The sequence below is a fragment of the Eupeodes corollae genome, chromosome 1 (genome assembly GCF_945859685.1).
Source record: "Eupeodes corollae chromosome 1, idEupCoro1.1, whole genome shotgun sequence".
In the NCBI taxonomy this organism is placed as follows: Eukaryota; Metazoa; Arthropoda; class Insecta; order Diptera; family Syrphidae; genus Eupeodes; species Eupeodes corollae.
The window spans coordinates 257,045,874-257,069,647 of NC_079147.1; the positions used below are offsets into that span (position 1 = coordinate 257,045,874).

A 23,774-nucleotide genomic window follows, 5' to 3' on the forward strand; every position below is an offset into this window, starting at 1 on the left:
AAACTCTTTTTTTCGAATATCTCAAAAAAGAGGTTTTATGAGTTTAAAATTCTTAGAACTCATACAAAGTCTTAGGTTAAGTTGTTGAGGTAAGTTAAATTTCGATGGGAACTTTTCTAATATCCCACAGATAAACTGTTTTGAAATCTTAAAAAGACAACGGTACAGGTAGTTGCAACAATGCAGTAAATAATCAAATGTATCCATTTGACCCTCTCAATCATACCTTTAATGTCCCACATATGAGATTAAAGTAAAGTTCTTTCAAGAAACTTTAGGAAAAAATAGCTAGTACTGAAACAAACTGAACGATCGTAAAGTCAAACTATGAAAACTAAAACTATTTATTTAACATTTTGAATATCTAATGAGTTGCTCAAAACTTTTTTTAAATTATACCTATCTAAAGTTCTCCTGTGCGAATATCCCCCACAATGGAAATGAATTGATCATAAATTAGAAATGAAGGCGCTTGATTTTTTTTAATGTTTGAGATTTTCGATTTTGGGATTTATGTTTTAGGTACTGAGGATTGAAGATTTAAGTTTATTTATTTCATATTCAGAAACAATTAATTGAGTCTGAGTGTTAAACCCACTAAGAGAATATAAATGTTTTCCTTTGGCAAAAACTACTGTTTTCAATCTTATAGCCATGCGTATTTGCAACAACCCTTTCGACTTTAACCTTTGATAACTGATGTGTTTTCTGTTCTAAATAAATAACAAAAAATCCCAACACATAACAACAACTCTAGGGCTCCAAAGAGTCAGTTGAAGCCTTAAAAATGCATCTGTGACTAACTTAATCCTTTCTTCAAATAGCTCTTTTGATTCTTTCTCATGATGCCTGTGAAGGTATACAGGTATGAACATACCTGTACCCTTTCACCGACTTTCAATAAGGGTTGAATATATGCAAAATGTGGATATAACGGTAAAGTGTTCGTTCTACTTTCAGGTATGTAGAAACGCTCTCGCCATTCATCACTGAAGTCTGTGCCAAAGCTATCAGCCAACATAGCCACCTTTTGTTCAAGTTCGATTCCTATATATTTTTGTTCATACCTTATACATACTCCTTTCAACAAAAGACCTACCTGTACTAGCCTCCAATGCAAGGTACTAGATATCTACTACCACACTATTGAGGTGATTTTTATATAAAATGTAAAAAAAATGCTTGCTCAACAACACACAGAGCAACGTGCAACAGAATCGAAACGTTTTGCAACAAAAAAGTGCACTAAAGTTCGAGAGGGTCTTTTGTTTTCTGTCATTTGTATTTATGTTGAATGCAATTCAAATTGCACCACACATACATATATACGAAGGTAAGGTACGTTCCGTCTCACAACTCTCAACTCAACCTCCGTTCCGTCGTCATCGTCGTCGTTCGGTTGGACGATTGGTCGTCCTTACCAAGGATCAAAATCGATGTACAAAATCGAGTCTAAACAGCTTTGCAGCTGCCATTTATTTGTATAACTCTTTTCTGCTCCTTTTTCTGTATGAAGGAATGTTAGGTAGGGAGGTTTGTTTTCTTTTAACGGGACCTCAGAGTTTTTGCATACCTTTCGTATTCCAGCTAGGAGGGCTTGACATGGGAAGCAATTTGTCGTCAGGATGGTAGGAAATACATACATATATTATATAGGTATGACTAACTTCTTGATGTTGAAAACTGTTCTGAACTGTGTCAATGGTTTTGTCCTTTTGGGTTTCATAGGTATGTAACTTTAAAAATATATAAGGTAAGCTATATAAGTAAGTCTCATAGGTTTATCATCGACGAAAATATATAACTAACCATAAGTAGACAAATATTTTTGTTTACATAGTATTTCATCAAGTGCTTCATATCTTAAAGTTTTAAAAAAGAGGTTGAGTTGCGACCGTCATTGATGTGCCTTCGAAAAATTTGGAAAACAATTATGTAAGTAATATCTTAACATCTAGGTATGTATTTTTATTTGCCAATTTTTATAAATATTATGACACATAAACTAAAATTAACCTAAGGCCAATAATACTGTTCATTTTCAAAACATTTGAGTATACACAAAACTTTCAGTCTTAAGAGCAGGGTCCTAAAAACGAACAACGATACTTGTCAATTATATCGGGTTTTTAAATTGACACAAGCGTCAACCGTGGCAGCCATTTTGTTTTGGTGACTTCTGTCAAATCATTTTTTTATTATTCAGTTGTTCTTGCCAAATAATAATGGGAAGTTACACGATTGAACAGAACATTTGGTGACCAACCAACATCCCTACGTTCAAGGAACGCAAGACCTGCCGAGAATATCACCATGGTCCGTGAAAGTGTACAGAAGACCCTAAGGCAGTCTAATCCTCGCCGTGCACATTAACTCGGCTTTTCGTAGACTTTAACTTGGCGAATTTTGCATCGGGACTTCGGCCTACACACGTACAAGATCCTACTGACAAAGGAGCTCAAAGGTCAGGACCATAGACAACCCTATTTGTTCGCTGACTGGGCTTCGAATCGTTTGGAAAAGGCCCCAATTTTGACCCAAAAATCATCTTTAGTGACGAGGCCCATTTTAGGATGAATGGCAAAACTGCCTTGTATGAGACGACACCAACCCACGCAAGGTTCACCAGGTGATAATTCATTCTCAAAAAGATACCATTTGGTGTAGATTTGGGCCGAAACTTTTGTGTGAAACTCATAAACTACACGTTGCAGAATCTCTTTTCACTTTAGTTCCGAGAGATTTAAGGCTTTTATATTAAATTAACAGATAGAAACGTTGATTGTTTTTCAATTACCTATAAGTTTAACGAAAAGATCACTTTTGCTGTGTTTTTGGGACATTTTTATTTTTGAAATTCGTGTTTAAATCTCAGTACTAAAGCATCCAAAACAATACCAAAGCATCCAAAGCAGATTCACTTCAAAAAGTTGATCTTTTTAATTTTTAAGACCTTAAAAGTTTTTGTATTTTATAGAAAATCGATTTTTAAATTAAAAACTTGAATATTTACTCTTTCTCTTAGAAAAGTTCCTATGAAAATAATTTAAAGCATTACCAAAGTTTTATTCTAAATTGTGTAAAAAAAAGATGGTGGTTGTTTTTCACAGCAAACCGCTTTTTGGTGAATATCGTTCTGTTACTAACAAATCATTAAATGAAATATTTACTTACACAACTAACCTGTATAAGTTTAATGGCTCATATGACCCCACTAAATCGTTTGTTACTAAAAAGTTGAGAAATTTTTGTTGAGCTATTGGAATAAGGCTGGATTTAAGATTCTTGGTCTATTAACGCAATACGATAAGTTTTGAATTCAAAGGAATTCCTACGAAAATCAAAACAAAGAGGCAGGGATGCGACTCGCACTGATAACTTCCTATTACATCTGTCGATTTGTCTTTCTTAAAAGTTTGTAGGGTTGGGTTAAGAAAGTTGTTAGTTGAATTATTCTTAAAAATTTTAAAACTACCAACAATATTTTTCATATAGAAACAGTTTAGTTTGAGTCTCTAGTTATGTTAAACTGATTTTAAGTCGAAAACAAATTTTTACCAATTTTAATAGGATTTTTTAAAATTTTTACAAATTGGATGAATAAAATTAATTTGAGAGATATCAAGAACCCAACATCAATTTTTACGAAATTTGCGTATACCATTTTTTGTAGATTTTATTTTTTTTAATGAAAAAAAACGGACTTTTTGATTTTTATAAAAAAACTACTGAATATTGAAAACAATATTTTCTGTAAAGTAAAAAAGTTTGAAGACAATAATTTTAATTTTTCAAAAGCTATTTGAGTCGAAAGTAATTTTTTACCAAAATTTTGGTATTTTTTTAAGTTGTTATTTTTTGTAAAAAAAAACTGTCAATTAGATTTTTTGATTTATAAAAAAAAACGTTAATTGTATTTTCTTCAAAAAAACATACGTGTTTGATATCACGTTACAGCATATTATATAAAATGTAATTCAAGTCTCTAGCATTTTCGGTTCATGAGAGATATTTAGGATTAACTAAAGTTAATAAGTTATTGTAATGGGTCCGATTTGTCAAATTGAAAATTTTGACATATCTCGACGTTTCAAGGTCCCTAGAGTCGAAATAAAAGATTTTTAGAAAGATGTCTGTGCATGTGTGTGTACGTACGTGCGTACGTTCACGACGTTTTTTTCGTTCTCCATAGCTCAAGAACCAGAAGAGATATCGATTTCAAATAAATTTTGATATACAGATAATAAGGCAGAAAGATGCAGAAAGGGCTCTCAAGAAAATTGGGTGGTTGGTTTTTTTACCATAGCAGTTTGAAAAAAAAGATGCAAATTTTGGTTAACCCTAAATATCTTACGAACCAAAAACGCTAGAGACTTGAATTAAATTTTATATCATATATTGTAATGTCATACCAAAGAAGTGTATTTTTTTAAAATAAATCCATTAAACGGTTTTTTTTATAAATCAAAAAAACTGAACAAAAATTTGTCACCTCGAAACTTTTACGACTAAAATATGATTTCATCTCAAAAAAACTTTTGTGCAACGAAGAATAATGTTTTTTGACATCTGATAAAATTTTGAGGAAAATCGAATTGATAGTTTATTTTATCTTATAAAAAATATTGTTTTCAACATTTTGAAAAATTTTGAGAAAAATCGATATGACAGTTTTTTTACAAAAAATAAAAACCTAAAAAAAAATTTATAAAAGTTGGTAAAAATTGATTTTCGACTCAAATATCTTTTCAAAACTTTAAGATATTGGCTTTAATTTAATTTTATCTTTCAAAAAATATTGTTGTCAACATTCAGTTAAAGTTTGAAAAAATCGAATTGACAGTTTTTTCTTACAAAAAATTAAAAACCGAAAAAAAAATTAACAAAAGTTGATAAAAAATGATTTTCGACTCAAATATCTTTTGAAAACTTTGAGAAAATAGCTTCCTAGTAATTTTTACTTATAAAAAATATTGTTTTCAACATTAGGACAAATTTTGAGAAATATCGAATTGACAGTTTTTTTACAAAAAATAAAAACCTAAAAAAAAATGTATAAAAGTTGGTAAAAGTTGATTTTCGACTCAAATATCTTTTCAAAAATTAAAAATATTGGCTTCAAACTAATTTTATCTTATTAGAAATATTGTTTTCAACATTTGATAAAATTTTTAAAAAATTCGAATTGACAGTTTTTTATACAAAAAATAAAACTCTAAAAAAAAACAATACTAAAACTTGGTAAAAATTTACTTTCAGCTCAAATAGCTTTTCAAAAATTAAAAAATATTGGCTTCAAACTTATTTTATTTCACAGACAACCTTTTAAGCAAGACAAATCGACAGACGGGATGGGAAGTTATCCAGTGTGGGTCGCATCCCAGCCTCTTTTTAATTTGGGGTATTGGCCTACTTTGATTTTTGTTTTGATTAAAGTTCAAATAACGAAATGAACCCAACAGAAAGTCAAATTTTCTGGCAAAATCCTTTTGACAACTTTTTTACAGAAAACGAAAACCTACAAAAACAATTTAAAATTGATACAAAAATATTGTCTTGATAACGAAAGAAGATATTGGCTTCAAACTTTCTGTTGTTATGAATACAAACAATTCTTAAAACTTTTAGAAATATCGTAAAACGGACAAGAGCGGAAAGTCATCAGTGTGGGTTGAATCCCAGCCTTTTTATTTAAATTGCTCTGCACCACAACTTGCTGTAACTATCTATCAAACATATCAGTTTAAAGAAATTATTTGAAACAAACTTACAATCAAGATAATGATTGACAAAGGAAAGGAAATATTTTACGATGAAAGACTTCATTTAAGAGAATGATTTTAATAGCCAACACAACTTTGTGAGAGATTATATTTATAGACTTCCATTCAGTAAAATAACATAAATACACTTAATTGAACAGACAATATTTCAAAATCATACAATTTCAAAATCAAATCTCTCTATGATACCATCAGTAAGTTTATTCAATATAATCTTAACCAAAATATGTATAAGCATATACAAATGTATACATATTTATCTTATTCGAAAATTTCAAATCATCATCAGCAGCAGCAGATATAAATTTACTTGCATCAACAAAATGAAATTAAATGCAGTACTGCATAGCATATAGGTATGTGGTATGTGCATCTAATATCCTTTGCCGCTGGGCAAAATCATTTATTCACAGTCCAATTCCTGTAAGCGGAAGTGGCTAATAAACTTCTCGAAATTAATTTCTATCAAGCCCTTTTCAATCTATAAATAGTACACATCTAAGTACATGTACTACTATAGTTAAATTCTTGCAAGTCATAGATATGGACTTCATAGCATATGTAAGCGTAAGGTATACGAAATAATATATTTCTGCTACCGAAACCAACAGAATTTGATCTCAATCTTCTTCTTCTTTTGTATATTCCCAGAGGCTATATATTTCTCTTCTTCTTCTCGTTTTCAATATATAGTAGTTACAATCCAACTCTCAAGCTGCCGCTGCCACTGCCGCTGCCGCCAGAACACCTGGTCAGAGATTAAAATAAACCATTTAACCGTAAACACAATTCACTTTGATCCAATTCCAATATGTAATCGCCTCAGGAATTCACAAGGAAGCTGTCTAGTAGCAGCATAATCATTCAAGTGGCAGTAACCGCACATCTTCTAATGCCTTGGACTTAGATAGGATAGGATAGAATAGGTGAGAGATGCTCCTCCAATTGCCAATTCCAATCTACAGCCAAACCAACACAAGGCTTACAACAAATTTCTATACGAAACGAAGATAGCTTTACTCATAACAAAATACCCCTCCCCCCTTTCGATGGCAAGACGAATTGGTGAGGAGTCAAGTCCTCGAACCCACCGCATATCACCGATACTCGACTCGTACCTTAACCATTCCAAAACTAATTTGCATGATGCAAGGATAGGTGGATTGATTTATTGGACGACTTGTTGTATGAGCTAAAACCTCCTTTTCTCTTATGATATAGTCTTGAGTTGTTCTCTCTTTATACACATTGTGGAGCGGAGTGCATATTACAATCCCAAATGGGGTGAAGCTGGAATTGCATCAATGTATCATTTCGTTTAATTATTGCTTCCAATGAATTGATTGCCTCTCAAATTAGATCCATTTAAAATACGGCAGCGATACTATACGAGTATTCTAGGATCAACTTGATGCCGATGCTGAATGGTATTCGCTTCTAGGAATCTTCAGTATGATGTTGTACTGCGTGGTTGCACCTTTAATAAACTTTTCGTTTTGTCTATTTTTTTAGATGGATAGAATGAAAGGCTCCCATTACCAAAGGAAGGATATATACCAAAGCCAACCAGCTCAAGCTAAAGCTTCTCTTCTCGTCTCGTCTACTTTGCTGGACATCATTCGCAACAAGTGTGCAATTTAATCAAAGAAAATCGTCGTTTTGTTACATGGGGTTTATGCTGCACGCAGCAAGCCGAAGCAAGCAGCAGCACAAGGCAGCGCACCGCACAGTGGAACTGGAACTTGTGGTGCTGCCTTTTCTGCATAAAGATACATCTTGTGCGCGGATAATATACAAATAGGTGGACGCGATCTATCGCCCTGGAAATATAAATGTATAAGAGAACAGCAGAAGAAGAAAACGAAAGCTGAGATGGGGTTTTCGGTTCGAGAAATAAACCCCATTAACATTGATCATCGTGAGTCCTGGTACGGAGGGCGGCGCATCCATCCTTTCCCCGGTAGAACTCAGATTCTTCAAAACTGCAATGCGCTGCACTACTTCTCGGCCAGAAGCTGCAACGATCGGGCGGGTGGTTTAGTTGGCGTTCATCTGCTTGTTGACCATGATGTTTTATTGGCTGGATTGTAAGTATCCATTTAAATGATGTTTTATGCGGGGTGATGCTGTGATATTAGCAGTGTTTGACAAGTTCTCTCTGGGAGTTTTTATACAACTTGCATAGATACGATATACATTTAAGTTGTACCATCCCAGAGTTGATCTGATGATGCACCCATAGGAGTTAGGGTAGGGAGTAATTCATCGAGTTCGAGATAACATGACAAGTGGACAGAGTGAAGTTGAAATGCTTTTCGTGAGACCGTTTCTACTATACCTTACATATAAACTATGCATCTATAAAAGAGAAGAAGACGTGAAGCAGATCATACTGTAATTTATATACCTTGAAGCAAGGCGGGTTGTTTGATTGGATGTTATTTAACATTCGGGAGGATTGATCGTGAGCAATTTAAGCTTGCACATTAAAATAAGAAACAGGAATCAATTAATCTCTAGATGATGATGATGAGTTCTCTTTTTTCCAGTCCATTACATTTCAGTCAATACTAGAGATCATGTTTTGATTGAGAAGATTTAGTATAGGCCCCGTGTATTGCGCAAACTGTGAAGTTTCCCATTCCTGATTTTATGCGTTAAGTCGGATTTGTTAGTGAAAAATGCCAACTTTTAAGAATTTCATTATTTTTCTTAACGAAAAAAAATAAATTTTTCAAGACCAATTTTCTTTTGAAGGACTTCAGAAAGTGTGAAATTAACAATTTAAGCTTAATCGGTAGTATGTAAATCAAGATTTTCTTAAATTTTTTTCAAAGATTAACAACAATTATTTTAAATTCTTACAGGAAGTTATTGCAATCCATCTGCATTTTTTTATAAGAAATTAAAAGCTTCACAAAATGACACTAAAAATGCTAAAGATTGGTTTTCCACCTAAGTATTTCGAAAACGAAAACATGTATTGAAATTGAACTTATTTTATCACATCCAACATAATGTTAACTTTAAGTTCATTTTCTAGACAAATCCAATTCAAAACTTTTTTACTTGTTACTTAGGTCCTGTTAAGTCCGTTGAGAACTCCTTAACGCGATTTTGCAATATTTGTACAAATTGCCGCCATTCATCTCATTCAGCATTGCAACAACTTGTTCGTCCGATAAGAAGTCACTTCCAAAAAAGCTCCTTCTTGTTTCCTTTAAAGTAGGGCATTTTCCAACGAAATGAATAACGTCCTCACTTTTTCTAAGATTGCACATACTGCACTCCAATGGTAATTCGGGTCTATGTGGTATAAAATTCAGGCTTATAAGTTCGCTTCGGAGTCTAACCATTGTTGAAATCTCGTTCACACTATTTGCATCACTGAAGTAGTTTCTTTTAGCAAGATTGTGGTTCAACCTTCTATAAATAGTTCTGAATAAAGACTCATAAGCTTCAGCTACATAATCTTCTCACCTACTTTCACAATCACATCATATAAGATATCCTTGCAACTTGATATGCTTCCAACGTTAAAATTGAACTCCACGTTACATCCCTCGGCGAGGCAATTTCAATCCCTGTACCAGCTTTTTTGTACTGCTTTAAGAGCTACTTTCTTGACCAGTCGGTAATCAGGCATCTTGAAAACGTTCAGTAAATAGTCCCCTTGCGGTTTAAGTGTTTTGACGAATAGAGGTGAAAATCCTGTCTCTAGCATAATAACATAGGCACAGACGAAATACTCTTTCAACGTAGTGAGTTAGAAGTTTCTCCACTGTGAGAAACTTTTTACATTCCCAAACTTGGTCGCCGTTCAAAAGAATACTCTCCGCTGCAGTTTCAAATTCTTTGTATTTTATACTATGTGCTATGTTGACGTTCATAAAAACTCTTCTCCATGCTATATTTGTTAAAGAATATAAAAAGTAAAATTAATTATAACGTAATGTAAACATGCTACAATTTATTCTAGCCTTGAACATACACAAAACTTTTTCTTTTTGACATTCTGTTTAAGTTCATTCTTTCTCTTTTCTTGCATATTCTCATGTACAGAGATCATGTTTTAAATTTAGGTTAAGAAAAATTCATTATTACTCGATCCACTCTTGAAATGTTAAGTTGGCAATTAATAAAAATTGAATTTTTTAAACTTTTGCTTTTTATTTCGCAACATAAATTGGTAGCAGAACATGGTTACCATTTAATTTAAATTGTGTTGTAGAGTTAAAAAAAAAAAAGGATTAGTAAAGCAATTCAAGTAATTTTCTTTTAAAATTGATTGTGCACATATTTTCACATATTTCGGAGATTTATGAGGTTAGAGAGTAATCCTCGTGCTACCATATCATAATTGGCACGTGATTTGATTTGGATACTTATTGCAAGATTTTTCTCTTGCCCTTAAGGAGGTAAGGGACAATAAAATATTTTATTTGAATAACCACCGCCGCCAATCTATCTTTTCATCCCTTTTTATGTCGCTCGAGTGAACATTCTCTGACGTATACTACACTGGCGAAAGAAGGCGAAGGTTGTCTGGAAGGTTCCGATTCTGCAGTGGATATCAAGACGGACATAATCATGGAAATGAAAAAAGCTAAGAAGATACGTGCTTCAATACTTGGCCTTTTAACCAAACAGCGGAATAATTTTAATGAGCAAGCAAGTTCTATTAATAATTCGGCTTTGAGCATTATGTTGCAGCTCATCGATGATTATCATAAACGACATAATGCGATCACGGAACACATTCTGGAGTTGAGTGTGGATGAGAAGGAAGATGATGATGCTTGTGAAAAGGACGCTGCTTTTACTACAGCGTATATTGACCTCAAGACCAAATTAATGGACTTAATTGAGGAGAAAAAAGCTGATTTGAATTCAACCTTCCATTCAAGTTCAACACCAAACCAACCTGTCCGTGCAGTGAGATTACCGAAATTAGAACTTCCCAGATTTTCTGGGAAATATTGCGATTGGATGGATTTTAAGAATGAATTCGAATCCATGATAATAAATGATACTAGTTTGAATGATATTGATCGTTTCAGATTCTTAAAATCTGCGTTGAGTGATGGGCCTAAGCGCATTATTAGTAACATGGAAGTAACAGCATCTAACTTTTCAAAGGCATGGCAAGCTTTAAAGGACCGCTTTGACCACGAGGCCCTCATATTTGGGTCCCATATAAATGAAATTGTTTCCATGCAAGGGGTATCGGGCGGAGGTCCACAAGCCTATAGAGACCTTATCGACAAGGTTCAGGCACACTATAGGTCGCTGCTATCGTTGGGGTCCGCTGAAGCTGTGGCGGAGAATTTAATGATTAGTCTTATTCTCGGAAAAATTGATATAAAGGCTCAATCCAAGTGGGAAGAACATACAAACGAGAACATCGCAACATGGACAAGTTTTACCAGTTTCTTTGAGAAATATGCAGCAGCACAAGAGCGTGTGGATCAGACCAGAAAGCAAAGTGGAAAATCACAGGTTGTAGATAAACGCCCGCAATATGGTAAGAAGAGTCATACTACTTTGGTTGCTAGTTTGCATGATAGTAAATGTTTTAAGTGTCAATCAAATATGCATGTTTTAAAAGATTGCCCTACATTCCTTGCGCTTACACCCAAAGAACGTTCAGAAGAAGTAAGAAAGATGAGCGCCTGTGTTGCATGTCTTCAATCAAGGCATTCGTATAGGTTTTGTAAGGGGCGGTGTGAGAAATGCTCAAGGAAGCACCACGCTTTATTGCATTTTGAAAGCACGCAACCTGTTGTTGAATTAGCAAGTAGTACGTCACAAAGATCATTTTTTGCATCACAATCTTTTGAAGATGAGCAGGTTCTATTAGCGTCAGTTATTGTGAATGTATTTGATGGAAATGGCTGCGCCACCCCTTGTCACGCCTTGCTAGATTGTGGCTCTACAGATCATTACATATCAGAGAGATTTGCCAAAATAATAAATGCTAAGCGAATCAAGTGTGATACTCTTATAGGCGGCATTGGAAGCATTGGTGTTTCATCGAAAGGACTCTGTAAATTAACTTTTGGCTCCGTAATAAACGACTCTGAGCGATTCGTTATTCATGCATCTATTTTACAGAAAATTACAGAGTCTTACCCCCCACTTGCCTTCAGTATTTCGGAATGGAAAATTCCATCTCACGTTAAATTAGCAGATCCGAACTTTAACAGGCCTAAGCACGTTGATCTTTTGATAGGCGGAGGTTTATTTTGGAAATTATTAACTGGTGAGCAATATCCATTAGGACCCGATCTCCCTTATCTTTGTAATACGAAGCTTGGATATATTGTCGTTGGATCTATCGCTACATCCCCAACTCTTCTTCGTAGGGCACTTTACTCATCTAGAGCTTCAATCGACAATCTAGAATCATTGAGGCAGCTAGTAGAACGAGCATTTGAAATTGAGTCTTGCACAAAGTATAAAGCTGGCTCGTTTCTCAGTCCCAAAGACAAGGCTGTTGAGGACCATTATGAACTTACGACTCGTCGAGGCAACTTTGGACGATACACCGTACGCCTCCCTTTCTGTGGCAACCCAATCTTACTTGGTGATTCATTGGACATTGCAACCCGTCGCTTCCAAGCCCTCGAACGCAAACTTGAAAAACATCCTCTTATGAAACAAATGTATTCAGAATTTATTGATGAATATGAGCGCCTTGGTCACTTAGAAGTGGTTCCTAATTTCGATGCTTCTACGCCACATTTCTTTATGCCCCATCACCCGGTGTTTAAAATGTCAAGCTCAAGTACGAAAATAAGAGTGGTGTTTGATGCCTCATGTAAGACATCAAATGGAGTCTCCCTGAACGATTTATTATACACTGGGCCAAAGCTACAGGATGACTTGTTGATAATACTCTTGAGGTTTCGCTTATTCCCGTACGTAATAACTGCTGATATACAACAGATGTATAGGCAGGTACTTGTTGATCAAGCTGACACTAATTTTCAATTAATTTTATGGCGTAAAGAAAAGAAAGACCCATTGAAAGTTCTTCGACTGCTCACAGTTACTTACGGTACCGCTCCTGGAGCTTATTTAGCTATCAAGACTTTGCATAAACTAGGAATGGATGAAGCTGAGCACTTTCCTGAGGGTGCCAAATTATTGAAAGAAAATTTTTATGTAGATGATGCGATGCTAGGGGCAAATAACATTGAAGAACTCATTGAAGGTCGACGTCAGCTCGTTGAAATTTTACAGAGAGGTGGATTTAAACTGACCAAATTTTGTTCAAATGTAGAATCTACTATAGCTGACATTCCTTTAGAATCGCGAGAAAAGTTTGTCCAGATTGGGGACCACAATACTATAAAGACTCTTGGTTTAACTTGGCAACCTGGGGCAGATATATTTCGGTGTACCTACAATGAAATTGAAGCGACATCTATTATTACGAAACGTGTTGTGTTGTCAGAGATTGCTAGACTGTTTGACCCAATTGGATTTATTTGTCCCGTGGTCACCTTAGCGAAGATATTTTTTCAAGATTTATGGCGCAGGAAGTATGATTGGGATACCCCACTAACTGATGATCTCGCTACAAAGTGGAATGGCTTTCGTGGTGATCTAACAGCATTGAATAATATTTCATTACCACGATATGTCCTTGGTAATAATAATTACGACTTGCTACATTTACATGGGTTTTGCGACGCTAGTCAGAAAGGCTATGGTGCCTGTGTATATACATGGTGTCTTAATTCTACTGGAAAAATCACGGTTCGGCTTTTGGTTGCCAAATCCCGGCTCGCACCTACTAAAACTCTTACAATAGCAAGACTTGAATTATGTGCTGCGAGACTTTTAGTTGACATGATAGAAAGGTTAAGAATTGAAGTCTTTCGAAACATTACAATTAGCGATATAAAGTACTGGACTGATTCAACTATCGTTCTTAGCTGGTTACATGAAGAACCCTATAAATGGAACACTTTTGTAGCTCACAGAGTAGCACATATACAGGAAGTCACAAAGTTTGATCAGTGGAAGCATATTCCAGGTGAGTTGAATCCGGCAGATTTTATTTCACGTGGCATGTTGCCAACGGAAACGTTAGAATCCTCACTATGGTGGAATGGCCCTGCTTTTTTACGCCAGGCAACCACTGAATGGCCAAAAGAATTTAAATTGCCAAAATCAAACACTACCGCATTAGAAGAATTACGTCCTTCAAAGTATGTTTTAACAGCTTTTATTAAAGTGGATGTTACTGAGTCTATGCTTTATTCTCGTAATTTTCGAGGAACTCGTCGAGCTTTTGCGTATGCACTGCGTTTTATTGAGAAATGTCACAAGCGCAATCGAATTCCTGGCATAAAGCAGTGGCAAATCTTATCAAGACCAAATATAAGAAATTTTATTAAACATCCGTCATTAGAAGAAGAAGTGCATGCAGAGGAAGTTTTTATTAAAGCTATCCAGCAATCGGCTTTCGCATTAGAATATTCGCTACTGGAAAAAGAACAGTCAGTTAATAAAGGCAGTGCACTAGAAGCTTTGGCCCCATTTATAGATGAAAAAGGCCTTATTAGAGTAGGTGGGCGAATTAAGAAAGCTGAGATAGCCTTTGATGCAAAGCACCAGATTCTATTGCCGAAGACTCATCGCTTTACGTCCTCAGTCATCTCATATTTTCATCATTATAGAGTTTGTCACGCAGGACCACAAATGGTGTTGGCAGCTGTTCGAAATCGTTATTGGCCTATTGGTGGATTACAACTTACAAGAACCATCGTAAGCAAGTGCATTTGGTGTTTTCGCATGCATCCTAAACTCATCTCTCAATTTATGGGCAGCTTACCCGTAGATCGTGTATTACCACTGCAACATAAAGCATTTATGGTAACCGGAGTTGATTTTGCCGGCCCAATAAGCGTTCGTCATCATATTCGCTGCAAGCAAAACAAGGAGGTGCATTTGGCTCTATTTGTTTGTTTTATCACAAAAGCCGTCCACATAGAGCTCGTTCCCGATCGCTCTACCGAAGCTTTTTTACGTGCGCTGAAAAGATTTATATCAGATAGAGGCAGAGTTTCTAAGATGTATTCTGATAACGCTACTAATTTTGTAGGCGCATCCAACTATTTCAAAGAACTAAAGGCTAACATGGAAAAAGATAGCGAAATAATTGAACGAGAATTTAGTAAAGAATTTATCGAATGGTCTTTTATTCCACCAAGAGCGGCCCATCACGGAGGTTTATGGGAGTCATCGATAAAAATCATGAAGCGTTTAATTCACAATATCGTAGGATGCATGGAATTAACGGAAGACGAACTTCGTACAGTAGCAAAACAAGCGGGAGCAATTATGAATTCGAGACCTATAACCCCCATGTCAGCGGATCCTAACGATTTGGAGCCCCTCACGCCTGGCCATTTCTTGTGCGGTGGACCTCCTACTGCAATACCTGAGCTTCCTGTGTTGCCTAAAAATCCAAACTCCCTTCACTTAGCCCAACGAATGCGATATTCCGAGCAGCAGCTGTGGGACCGCTTCTACAAAGAATATCTTCAAACTCTTCAACCAAGGTCCAAATGGCGATTTAAAAATAATAACGTCGAAGTAGGCGATATGGTCTTAATGAAATTGGATAACTTAGATCCCTTACGATGGCCGTTGGGCAGAATAATTGAAGCTATGCCGGACTCAGAAGGTGTTGTTCGCGTTGTCAAGATCAGAACAAAAAAGGGCGAGTACAAACGTGGCATTACACAACTTGCGCTTCTTCCTAATCAAGATTGCAGCTTGAGCTTAACAGCTCAATAGGGGGGAGTATGTTAAAGAATATAAAAAGTAAAATTAATTATAACGTAATGTAAACATGCTACAATTTATTCTAGCCTTGAACATACACAAAACTTTTTCTTTTTGACATTCTGTTTAAGTTCATTCTTTCTCTTTTCTTGCATATTCTCATGTACAGAGATCATGTTTTAAATTTAGGTTAAGAAAAATTCATTATTACTCGATCCACTCTTGAAATGTTAAGTTGGCAATTAATAAAAATTGAATTTTTTAAACTTTTGCTTTTTATTTCGCAACAATATTTATAGCTGTTTTTGCTTTTTTCAGTTTTTCTACTAGATGCTTTTCCATGTTTAAGTTCCTCGAAAAGGTGACGCCTAGGTATTTGTACTCCTTGATGCATTCAATGTCTTTTCCGTTGAACACCCACTTTTCATTCGAATCATCACCTTGGATTGATGATTGTTGACAACCAAATTCCATAAACAACAGTAATTGTAAATCTTGTTTATCATAAGTTGGAGTGTTTCGGAGGAGTAAGCAAACAAGACTACGGTCTCCCGCAAAGTCAACTCCTCCAGGAAGGAAAACATATACCATATGTATCAATCAATGATAGATCATTTATGAAGATCGAAAAGAGGTTAGGACTCAGTGTCCATACCTGCCTCACTCATGACCTCTTGACGAAGTTGCAAACCAATCCGAAAATTCCCCTCCATTCCAAACTGCAGCCCGTGTTCCTCTGTACAACTCTTCGAGTATTAAGCAGAACTTCAACGAAAATCCCAGATTGTACAATTTATAAAATAAGGCACCTCTGTTGATCATGTCAAAAGCTGCTTTGAAATCAATGAAAAATACATCCAATTTTTTACCCTGCATTAAAAGCTTTCAGCATGGCTCCTGAGGACAACGCTTCCACATTTGTAGAACTCTACTGGAATACCATTTGAACCTGCCGCTTTCCTATCTTTAACTGTCCATAAAGTGTTTCAAGTTCATGCATACTAAATTCTGTGTCTTAAATTTCGTTCTGAAATCGAGGAACTGCATAATGCCAGTTCGCTAATGTTGTTTTAGGAATTAGTAGATCTTTGAAGTTAAGGAAAAGTGAATTTGCACACAGTTTTTTGTGTATTACTGCTTGTTTTCCATTTAATTCCCAAGCTAGTTTCCAAAAGTCCCTAGCGTTTTTACAAGACAGCAATCTGCATGCTTGTTTTTTTTCATATTTAAACTTTTTGGCTTTGCATAGCTGTTTAAATTTTCTATTGGCCTCTAAGTAGTTAATCCTAAATGAGCTTTGGGAGGAACTATGAAAATTTTGTAACCATGCAAAAGAAATCTTCCAAGCTTTTCGTCATTCTTGATTAAACCAAGGTTCATATTTTTATATATTTTTTAAATTGTATGTAAGTTAATTTCTTTACAATAAAATATTATTGGAGGCATACTTTTCTGACTTTGTCAGCTGCAAAATCATGAATAAAGTCAATTTTCAATTGATAACATTGACAAGCTGTTTAGTCAATCTTGTAGCATTGTTTTTCGAAGCTCATTTTATCCAGTTGTATTTCGAAAATGAACGCCGTTCACTGCAGTTTGAAACGATTAAAGATAAAAAAATTCTACATCCAGTTTCCACATTTGGAAGATGTTCATGATGTCATCCACTGTAATTAGACTGTACAATTTTGATATTGTAATAAGATCTTCATTTACATCTTTATTGAAGTCTTTTAAATACTGTGCGAGGTGTAGGGCGTAGGCATTCTGCCTCAAGTTCTTCTGCATTAACATCTCTATGGTATTTTTTTTTGGAAAACTGTTCGCAAGAATTTTGCAACTCCACTGAAGTCAAATATAGCAATCGACAAAAAAAGCCAAACAATGGATTAATTTCTTGATTGCAATTGGATCGTATTTTTAATTGCAAATTAATCGTGTCAAAAATTGGAAAAAGTTGATATTTTAAACTTTTCTTTCCCAATTAGCTGGAGTGATGGTGCAGACCATCAAAATATGTGGCACGCAAACTTCGTACTATTGTTCGTTGCAGTAAGTCTTTATAATTAGCATCCGGATTCTGAGCTTTGGTACACGCTTTAAGTTTATAATTCTCCCTCAGATCATTTATGAAAGAACATAGTAAACAAAGCAAATTGGCAGCAACGTCAATCATTATTGTTTCTTTTTGAAGGCTTTGGCTGGTTCTATGAATTCTTTCCAATATTGTGCTACAAATTTCTGTTAAAATGAGGAACTCCAGTTTTGTTGATTGTGTCTGGAGCTTGCTCTGGATCTCTACAGATAGATGTCAAGGCTTCAGTAATTTGCTTATAACCATGATGGATCGCGTTAACTGCATCAGCTTGTGCAGACCATTTTGTTTCAGAAAGGCTTTTAAGAACTCTATGTGAACGAAGACATTAATTCAATTTACTCCAGCGATGGGAACCACTTGAAAGAAATTTGTTGCCTCCTGCACACAACCATCCACATTAAGGCCTACCAAGTTAAGAGAATGTGCTGCACAAGGTACAAAGGTAGCAAATTAGCACTTCTCCTTTAATCTTGCTTGCAAACCAAAATATTTTCCCGACATATTAGACGCATTATCATAGCTTTGTCCTGTACAATCCTCAAAGCGTACATGTGCAGGACTATAGAGTGGAACGAAAGCAGAGTTGTTAAAATTGTGTGCAGAGGTATGATTAAAGATCCAAGTTTAATGTGTTGAGGTGGAGAATTTAAATGGAACGGATAGTTAAATGAAACTTGTTTTTCTGTTACTGTCTACTAACCTTATTCCGTTTTCTATATAATTCTTTCATTCATTTTGAGTTAGTGCATTTGGGGGCGAAATAATTGCGGGACGCTGGGCCCTGGCCCACGGGCCCATGCCTAAAGATGCCCCTGACTACGCCTACATGCCATCGTGTACGGTTTCCGGAGATGTGTTTCATCTCCCTCCAACTATTGCCTAGTGACGCTGGTTCCACCTCGACTGTCCTGCGCCATGTGCTTCACGGTCATCCAGCTCTTTTTCCTTCTTGTGTGAGCGGATTCCACTGCATTGCTTGGCCTGCAAAGCAGTCGTTAGCTTTTCGAAGCGTATGTCCAATCCATTGCCACTTACGCCTTTGTATTATGGCGTCTATAGGATCCTGGCCTGTTCTGCTATGAAGGACCTCATTTGATATACGATTTGGCCAGAAAATCCTTAGGATGTTACGAAGACTAAGGTTTGCAGCTTTTTTGTAATGGCTGAAGTAACCTTCCAAGTTTTTTACTTGTGACATATAAGAACTATTTGGCAAGTTTTGTATTCGTAAAAAAATTTGAACTGGAGATTTTAATAAAACATAACATTGCGATGGTAGAATAGTCAAACAAAGTGGGTAGCCTGATTCCGTCTGACTGTCCATCATCATCGCCCTTACAGCCCAAGCCATTGGTTCGAAGGACTTCAAATTTGGAAATTAAGGTTTTGAGCCGATCCGTGTTAGACTTTCTTTTCATTTTTTAAAGACTAAAAATATCAGTAGTCATACAATTTTTTTGGTATAAAATCGAAAACTCGAATTTTCTCAAAACCCAAGCAATAGTTTTTTTTTTTAATTTTCGCTTAAATGTTTGTTCTTTATTTGACTTTTTTCAATACAAAATTATTTTTGTATTGCTCCAGAAGAGTATCCCCAGAGAACCGATATTTTCTTTTTAAGTTTTCTCAAGAATTAATCAACTGATTTTAATCATTTCTTTTTGCATACGGTCTTACACTATCTCAATAAAATTTGATGACCAAAAGGGTCATTGATTTAATTTTTGGTTTTTAAAACCACATAAATGTTTTTTTCGGAATTTGATATCTTAAAAATTGGTCATCATTTTTTAACGAAATTGAAATGTAAAACGCATTAAGTTCTTAATAACTGTATACTCAAAATGTTTGTTAACTTAAATTGTAAAAGTTATGCATACAAAACTTATTTAAACAAAAAAAAACAACTCTAACGATTTTTAAATATAAATTTTTAAAAACTCATTTTTTTTTTTGAAAAATCAAATGGCGTTTTAAAATTGTTTGGAGGAACATTTTCAAAACTTTAAATGCAGGAAATATTTTGAAACAGGCTCTCGATGCATGAGCTCGTACGATCCAGCTGTGTTTACAAAACAAATTTCAAGAACCACTAAAAACTGATAAAAAATGGTATTTGACTTAAGGATCTTCCAAATTATCTTACACAAAATGTTGGTATTAATATTTTGTAAAAGTTTAAGAAATGTCAACAGGGCGACAGTTGGGCACGAATGGAAAGTTATCACTGTGGGTCTTTTTATGAAACGAAATGGGTTTGAAACTAATATTTTTATTTGTATTTAATTAATTTCTGTATCGGCTAAGTGTTTAAGGGTACATTCAAATAATGTATAAACCAGAAGATAATCTGGTTGGGAGGCACTCAAGTGGTAACCTCGCCAAAAAACTGGACGAGTGTACTCAGTCGATCGGGATAGAATGCTAGCGGATACTGTTCCTACACTCGGCATAAGTGGCGTTGCCAGCGTCAATGGGGCTGAGCGGCGCGGCGGCGGCGCCGGCGGTCGCGAAGGCATTATTCTCACCGAACAGAGCAGGATGCGGACATTTTCGCAGCACTCCCATTTATTCAGCAACGGATGATTCTGGAATGTACACATACTACCCTGCCATGGCTGTCAGGCACTACTGGAATCGCATGCATCGTCGATAATTTTAGGCGCTGTTGGCTGTGGTGCCGCAGCGATGTCTTGTAAACTCGGGAAAGTCGGCATTTGGTCAGATTGCCAAGTGTTGGGTGGGACTCTCGGGACTTCGAGGTGACAGCGGCGCGGCGTTGAGCCCGAAGGCTGCCGTTGAAACAAAGTTCAGGGCCTCATTCGAGGCGGAGGATATAACGGAGGAGGTGAAGCTGGTCTGACAGGCTGGCGGTTGAATTGGGGCTCCTGGGAACGCTTCAAGTGCTCGATCTCGTTCAGCATGACTTGACACACTCGACGCAGTTTGTCAATCTCATCGTCAAATCGCTTTCAGTCATCTACAGAGTCTGTGTTCAGTGGTTGGGTGAGGAATCGGTATTCCTGTCCCCGTGCATTCAGCTTGTATTTGTGCTTAGAGAGTTCCTTGGACAGTTCGTCCTTCTTATTGCGCTGTCGCAGCACCACTTCGGAGTTGTCATTCTGTGGAAGATACATGGCCACTGATAGGGACCAGTCTGTGGAATGTTGGAGGTCTATGGAAATGGTAAATTTCCGTTTGGACGAAACGATTTTAAATGTTTTCGTCACTAACTCGAATCGAATTGAATTTTTTTTGATGAATCAGCTATTGGAAAAGTTGTGTGTGTTCGATTTCATTGGAATTGTGTTCATATAGATGATGATAAGGTCTTGTTTTTGAAGATTTATGCAAGATTTTGGTGTAGTTTTGTATTTTAAGCCACTTTGGGAAACTTGCATAGCTTTTCAATGAGCTCACTATTCTGGACAAGGACAAATCCTATATTACACGCAAAAGATTGCGTGAAGTTTTTTGGGGAAAATTACGTGACGTTTTTATATTTTTGTTTCTTGGATTAAAACCCTATTTTCATGTTTTTATTGTTTTCCCAATTTAAAGGATTTGATTGGAATATAATAATTGTTTACAGATTGAAGAATATGTACGGATTTATTCTCATGACGTTTTGTGAGTTCTTTATCCGGAATTTTGTGATTTTGTGTTTTGATTTTCACAACTTTGGTGTTTTCTTTATTATTATTTTTCAAAGTTCAATGCCATTGTCATGAAATCACAAGTACTTAGGATAATCGAGTCCAAAATCAATTTTTAACAATTTTTTATTTTGCGTAGAAAGCTGTTCATCTGATTTTTTGTAATATATCAATATCTTCGTCAAATATTTTATTTTGAAGGCGATTTCTGCATGATTTTATAAAAGCCAATATCTCTGCTGATTCTGGACAGAACATGTATTTTTGAATGGTCAATTATTAGGTTTATTGTTGTATTCCCTCGATTTCTTCACGAATTTTAATTTGACTGTCATGAGAACTGTGAAATAACCAGTCAAAAAACGTTCCTTTTGCATAGATAAGTAAACGGTTGTAATACTTCAAAGCATATACACCATCATTTGTATAGTAAGTGTATGTTGGAAGAATAGTTATTAGCAAGTCTGAAGTTGAAGAAGCACTTTTAAATCTGAATAATGACAATCGTCCGGGTCCAGATGGAGTGGCTCCAATAGTCTTAAAAATGTGTGCTGCAGTACTCTCGGAACCTCTTTCTTATATTTTTAATCTCTCTCTAAAGGTGAATTTCTTTCTGAATGGAAAAAATCTTTCATAATTCCTATTCATAAAGCAGGACCCAAACATGAAATATCTAACTACCGTCCAATCTGCAAACTGTCCACCATTCCAAAACTTTTTGAAAAACTTGTGTGTGATAAGTTTTCATTTTTCCTTAAGGAAGTAATATCGCCTTTCCAGCATGGCTTTGTATCGGGCAGGACGACAACTACTAACCTTTCTATTTTCACAAACTATGTTTTCAATAAAATTAAGGCAGGGTATCAGGTTGACGTCATCTATACTGACTTTGCATTTGCAAAGGCCTTTGATAGAGTCATACATACTATTCTACTGAACAAACTATCAAACGTTGGTTTTCATTCAAATATTTTGCAATGGCTGATATCTTATCTTATAGGACGCATTCAATTTGTTTCCATTGGTAATGTTCTCTCTAATCCTGTACATGTGTCATCAGGAGTCCCTCAAGGTAGTCACCTGGGACCCTTACTCTTTCTTATTTTTATTAATGACATGCCAGATATTTTTCATAATTCTCTTAGACTTTTATTTGATGACGATCTTAAGTTTTATAGATGCATACAACAAACTGACGATTGCCTCCGCTGGCAAGAAGACCTTAAAAAGCTTATTGAATGGTGCAAGAAAAATCAATTATCTTTAAACGTTTCAAAATGTCAATGTTTTTCATTCTATCGTTCTTACTTTCCTACTTTCTTTGAATATAAAATTGGCAGTAGTGTTCTTGAAAGAGTCAATGAAAATAAAGATCTTGCTGTTGTTTTTGACCTCAACCTCAATTTTATCAAACATGTTGAATATATTGCTGCCAAAGCTTACTCTATGCTTGGTTTTATTAAAAGAAATTCAACAGACTTTTCAAACCCTTATACTATTAAATATCTTTTTTGTTTATACGTAAGATCTATTTTAGAATATTGTTGTGTTGTTTGGAACCCATACTATACAATTCATTCATTAAGAATTGAAAGAGTGCAAAAGAATTTCACTAGGTTTGTTGTATGGAAACTTGGATGGAATATTGAAACACCTTCATATGCTACGAGATGCAAACTTATCGGTTAAGAGTCACTTGAAAATCGACGTAAAATCTTCTCTGTTTTATTTATTCGTGATATTCTGTCGCATCATATCAACTGCCCATACCTTTTATCTTTAATTCCTTCTCGTCAACTTAGAGATTATGATTAGGGTTAATTACGCAGTTAATGAACCTATAACTCGCTGTGTTTTATAGGGAAACCAATTCTGTCTCTAATGTAATAGACTTTGATTTCCATTTTAATAGAGTCACCTTAAAAAATAAACTTGTGTTCCATTTCCTAAATATTGATTGAAATGTATTTATTTATTTACTATTTATTTATTAGTTGCTTTGTTTAAATATTAATTTAATTTTAATTTTAAGCAGTCTGTTAGATGATAAGTGTAATCCCTGTTTGATGAATAAACTAAACTAAACTAAACTTCTCAAGTGTCAAAAGATGACAGCTTCAAAAGTGACAGTCACAGAAATGACTGGCTATTTAAAATGAAAAACATTACAAATATGCACTGGAAAATAAGTATAGTTATAAACATTGATTTTTTAAGAGCTTGAGAACTTTTAAAAAAAAAAAACGCATAAAATTTGCAAAATCTCATCGATTCTTTATTTGAAACGTTAGATTAGTCCATGACATTTACTTTTTAAAGATAATTTCATTTAAATGTTGACCGCGGCTGCGTCTTAGGTGGTCCATTCGGAAAGTCCAATTTTGGGTAACTTTTTCGAGCATTTCGGCCGGAATAGCCCAAATTTCTTCGGAAATG

At 35.3% G+C, this 23,774-nt stretch overlaps 1 protein-coding gene across 1 annotated transcript; it reads left to right on the forward strand.

The window, feature by feature from the left end:
- The first annotated feature begins 10,373 nt into the window (after window positions 1–10,373).
- Window positions 10,374–15,596, forward strand: LOC129950012 (uncharacterized). The gene has a single exon (XM_056061775.1). The coding sequence runs from the start codon at window positions 10,374–10,376 to the stop codon at window positions 15,594–15,596; it is 5,223 nt and encodes a 1,740-aa protein (XP_055917750.1).
- Window positions 15,597–23,774: the final 8,178 nt, after the last annotated feature.

Excerpts from the sequence above, each read along its gene's own strand:
- LOC129950012 (XM_056061775.1), top strand. The coding sequence starts at position 10,374 with ATGGAAATGAAAAAAGCTAAGAAGATACGTGCTTCAATACTTGGCCTT.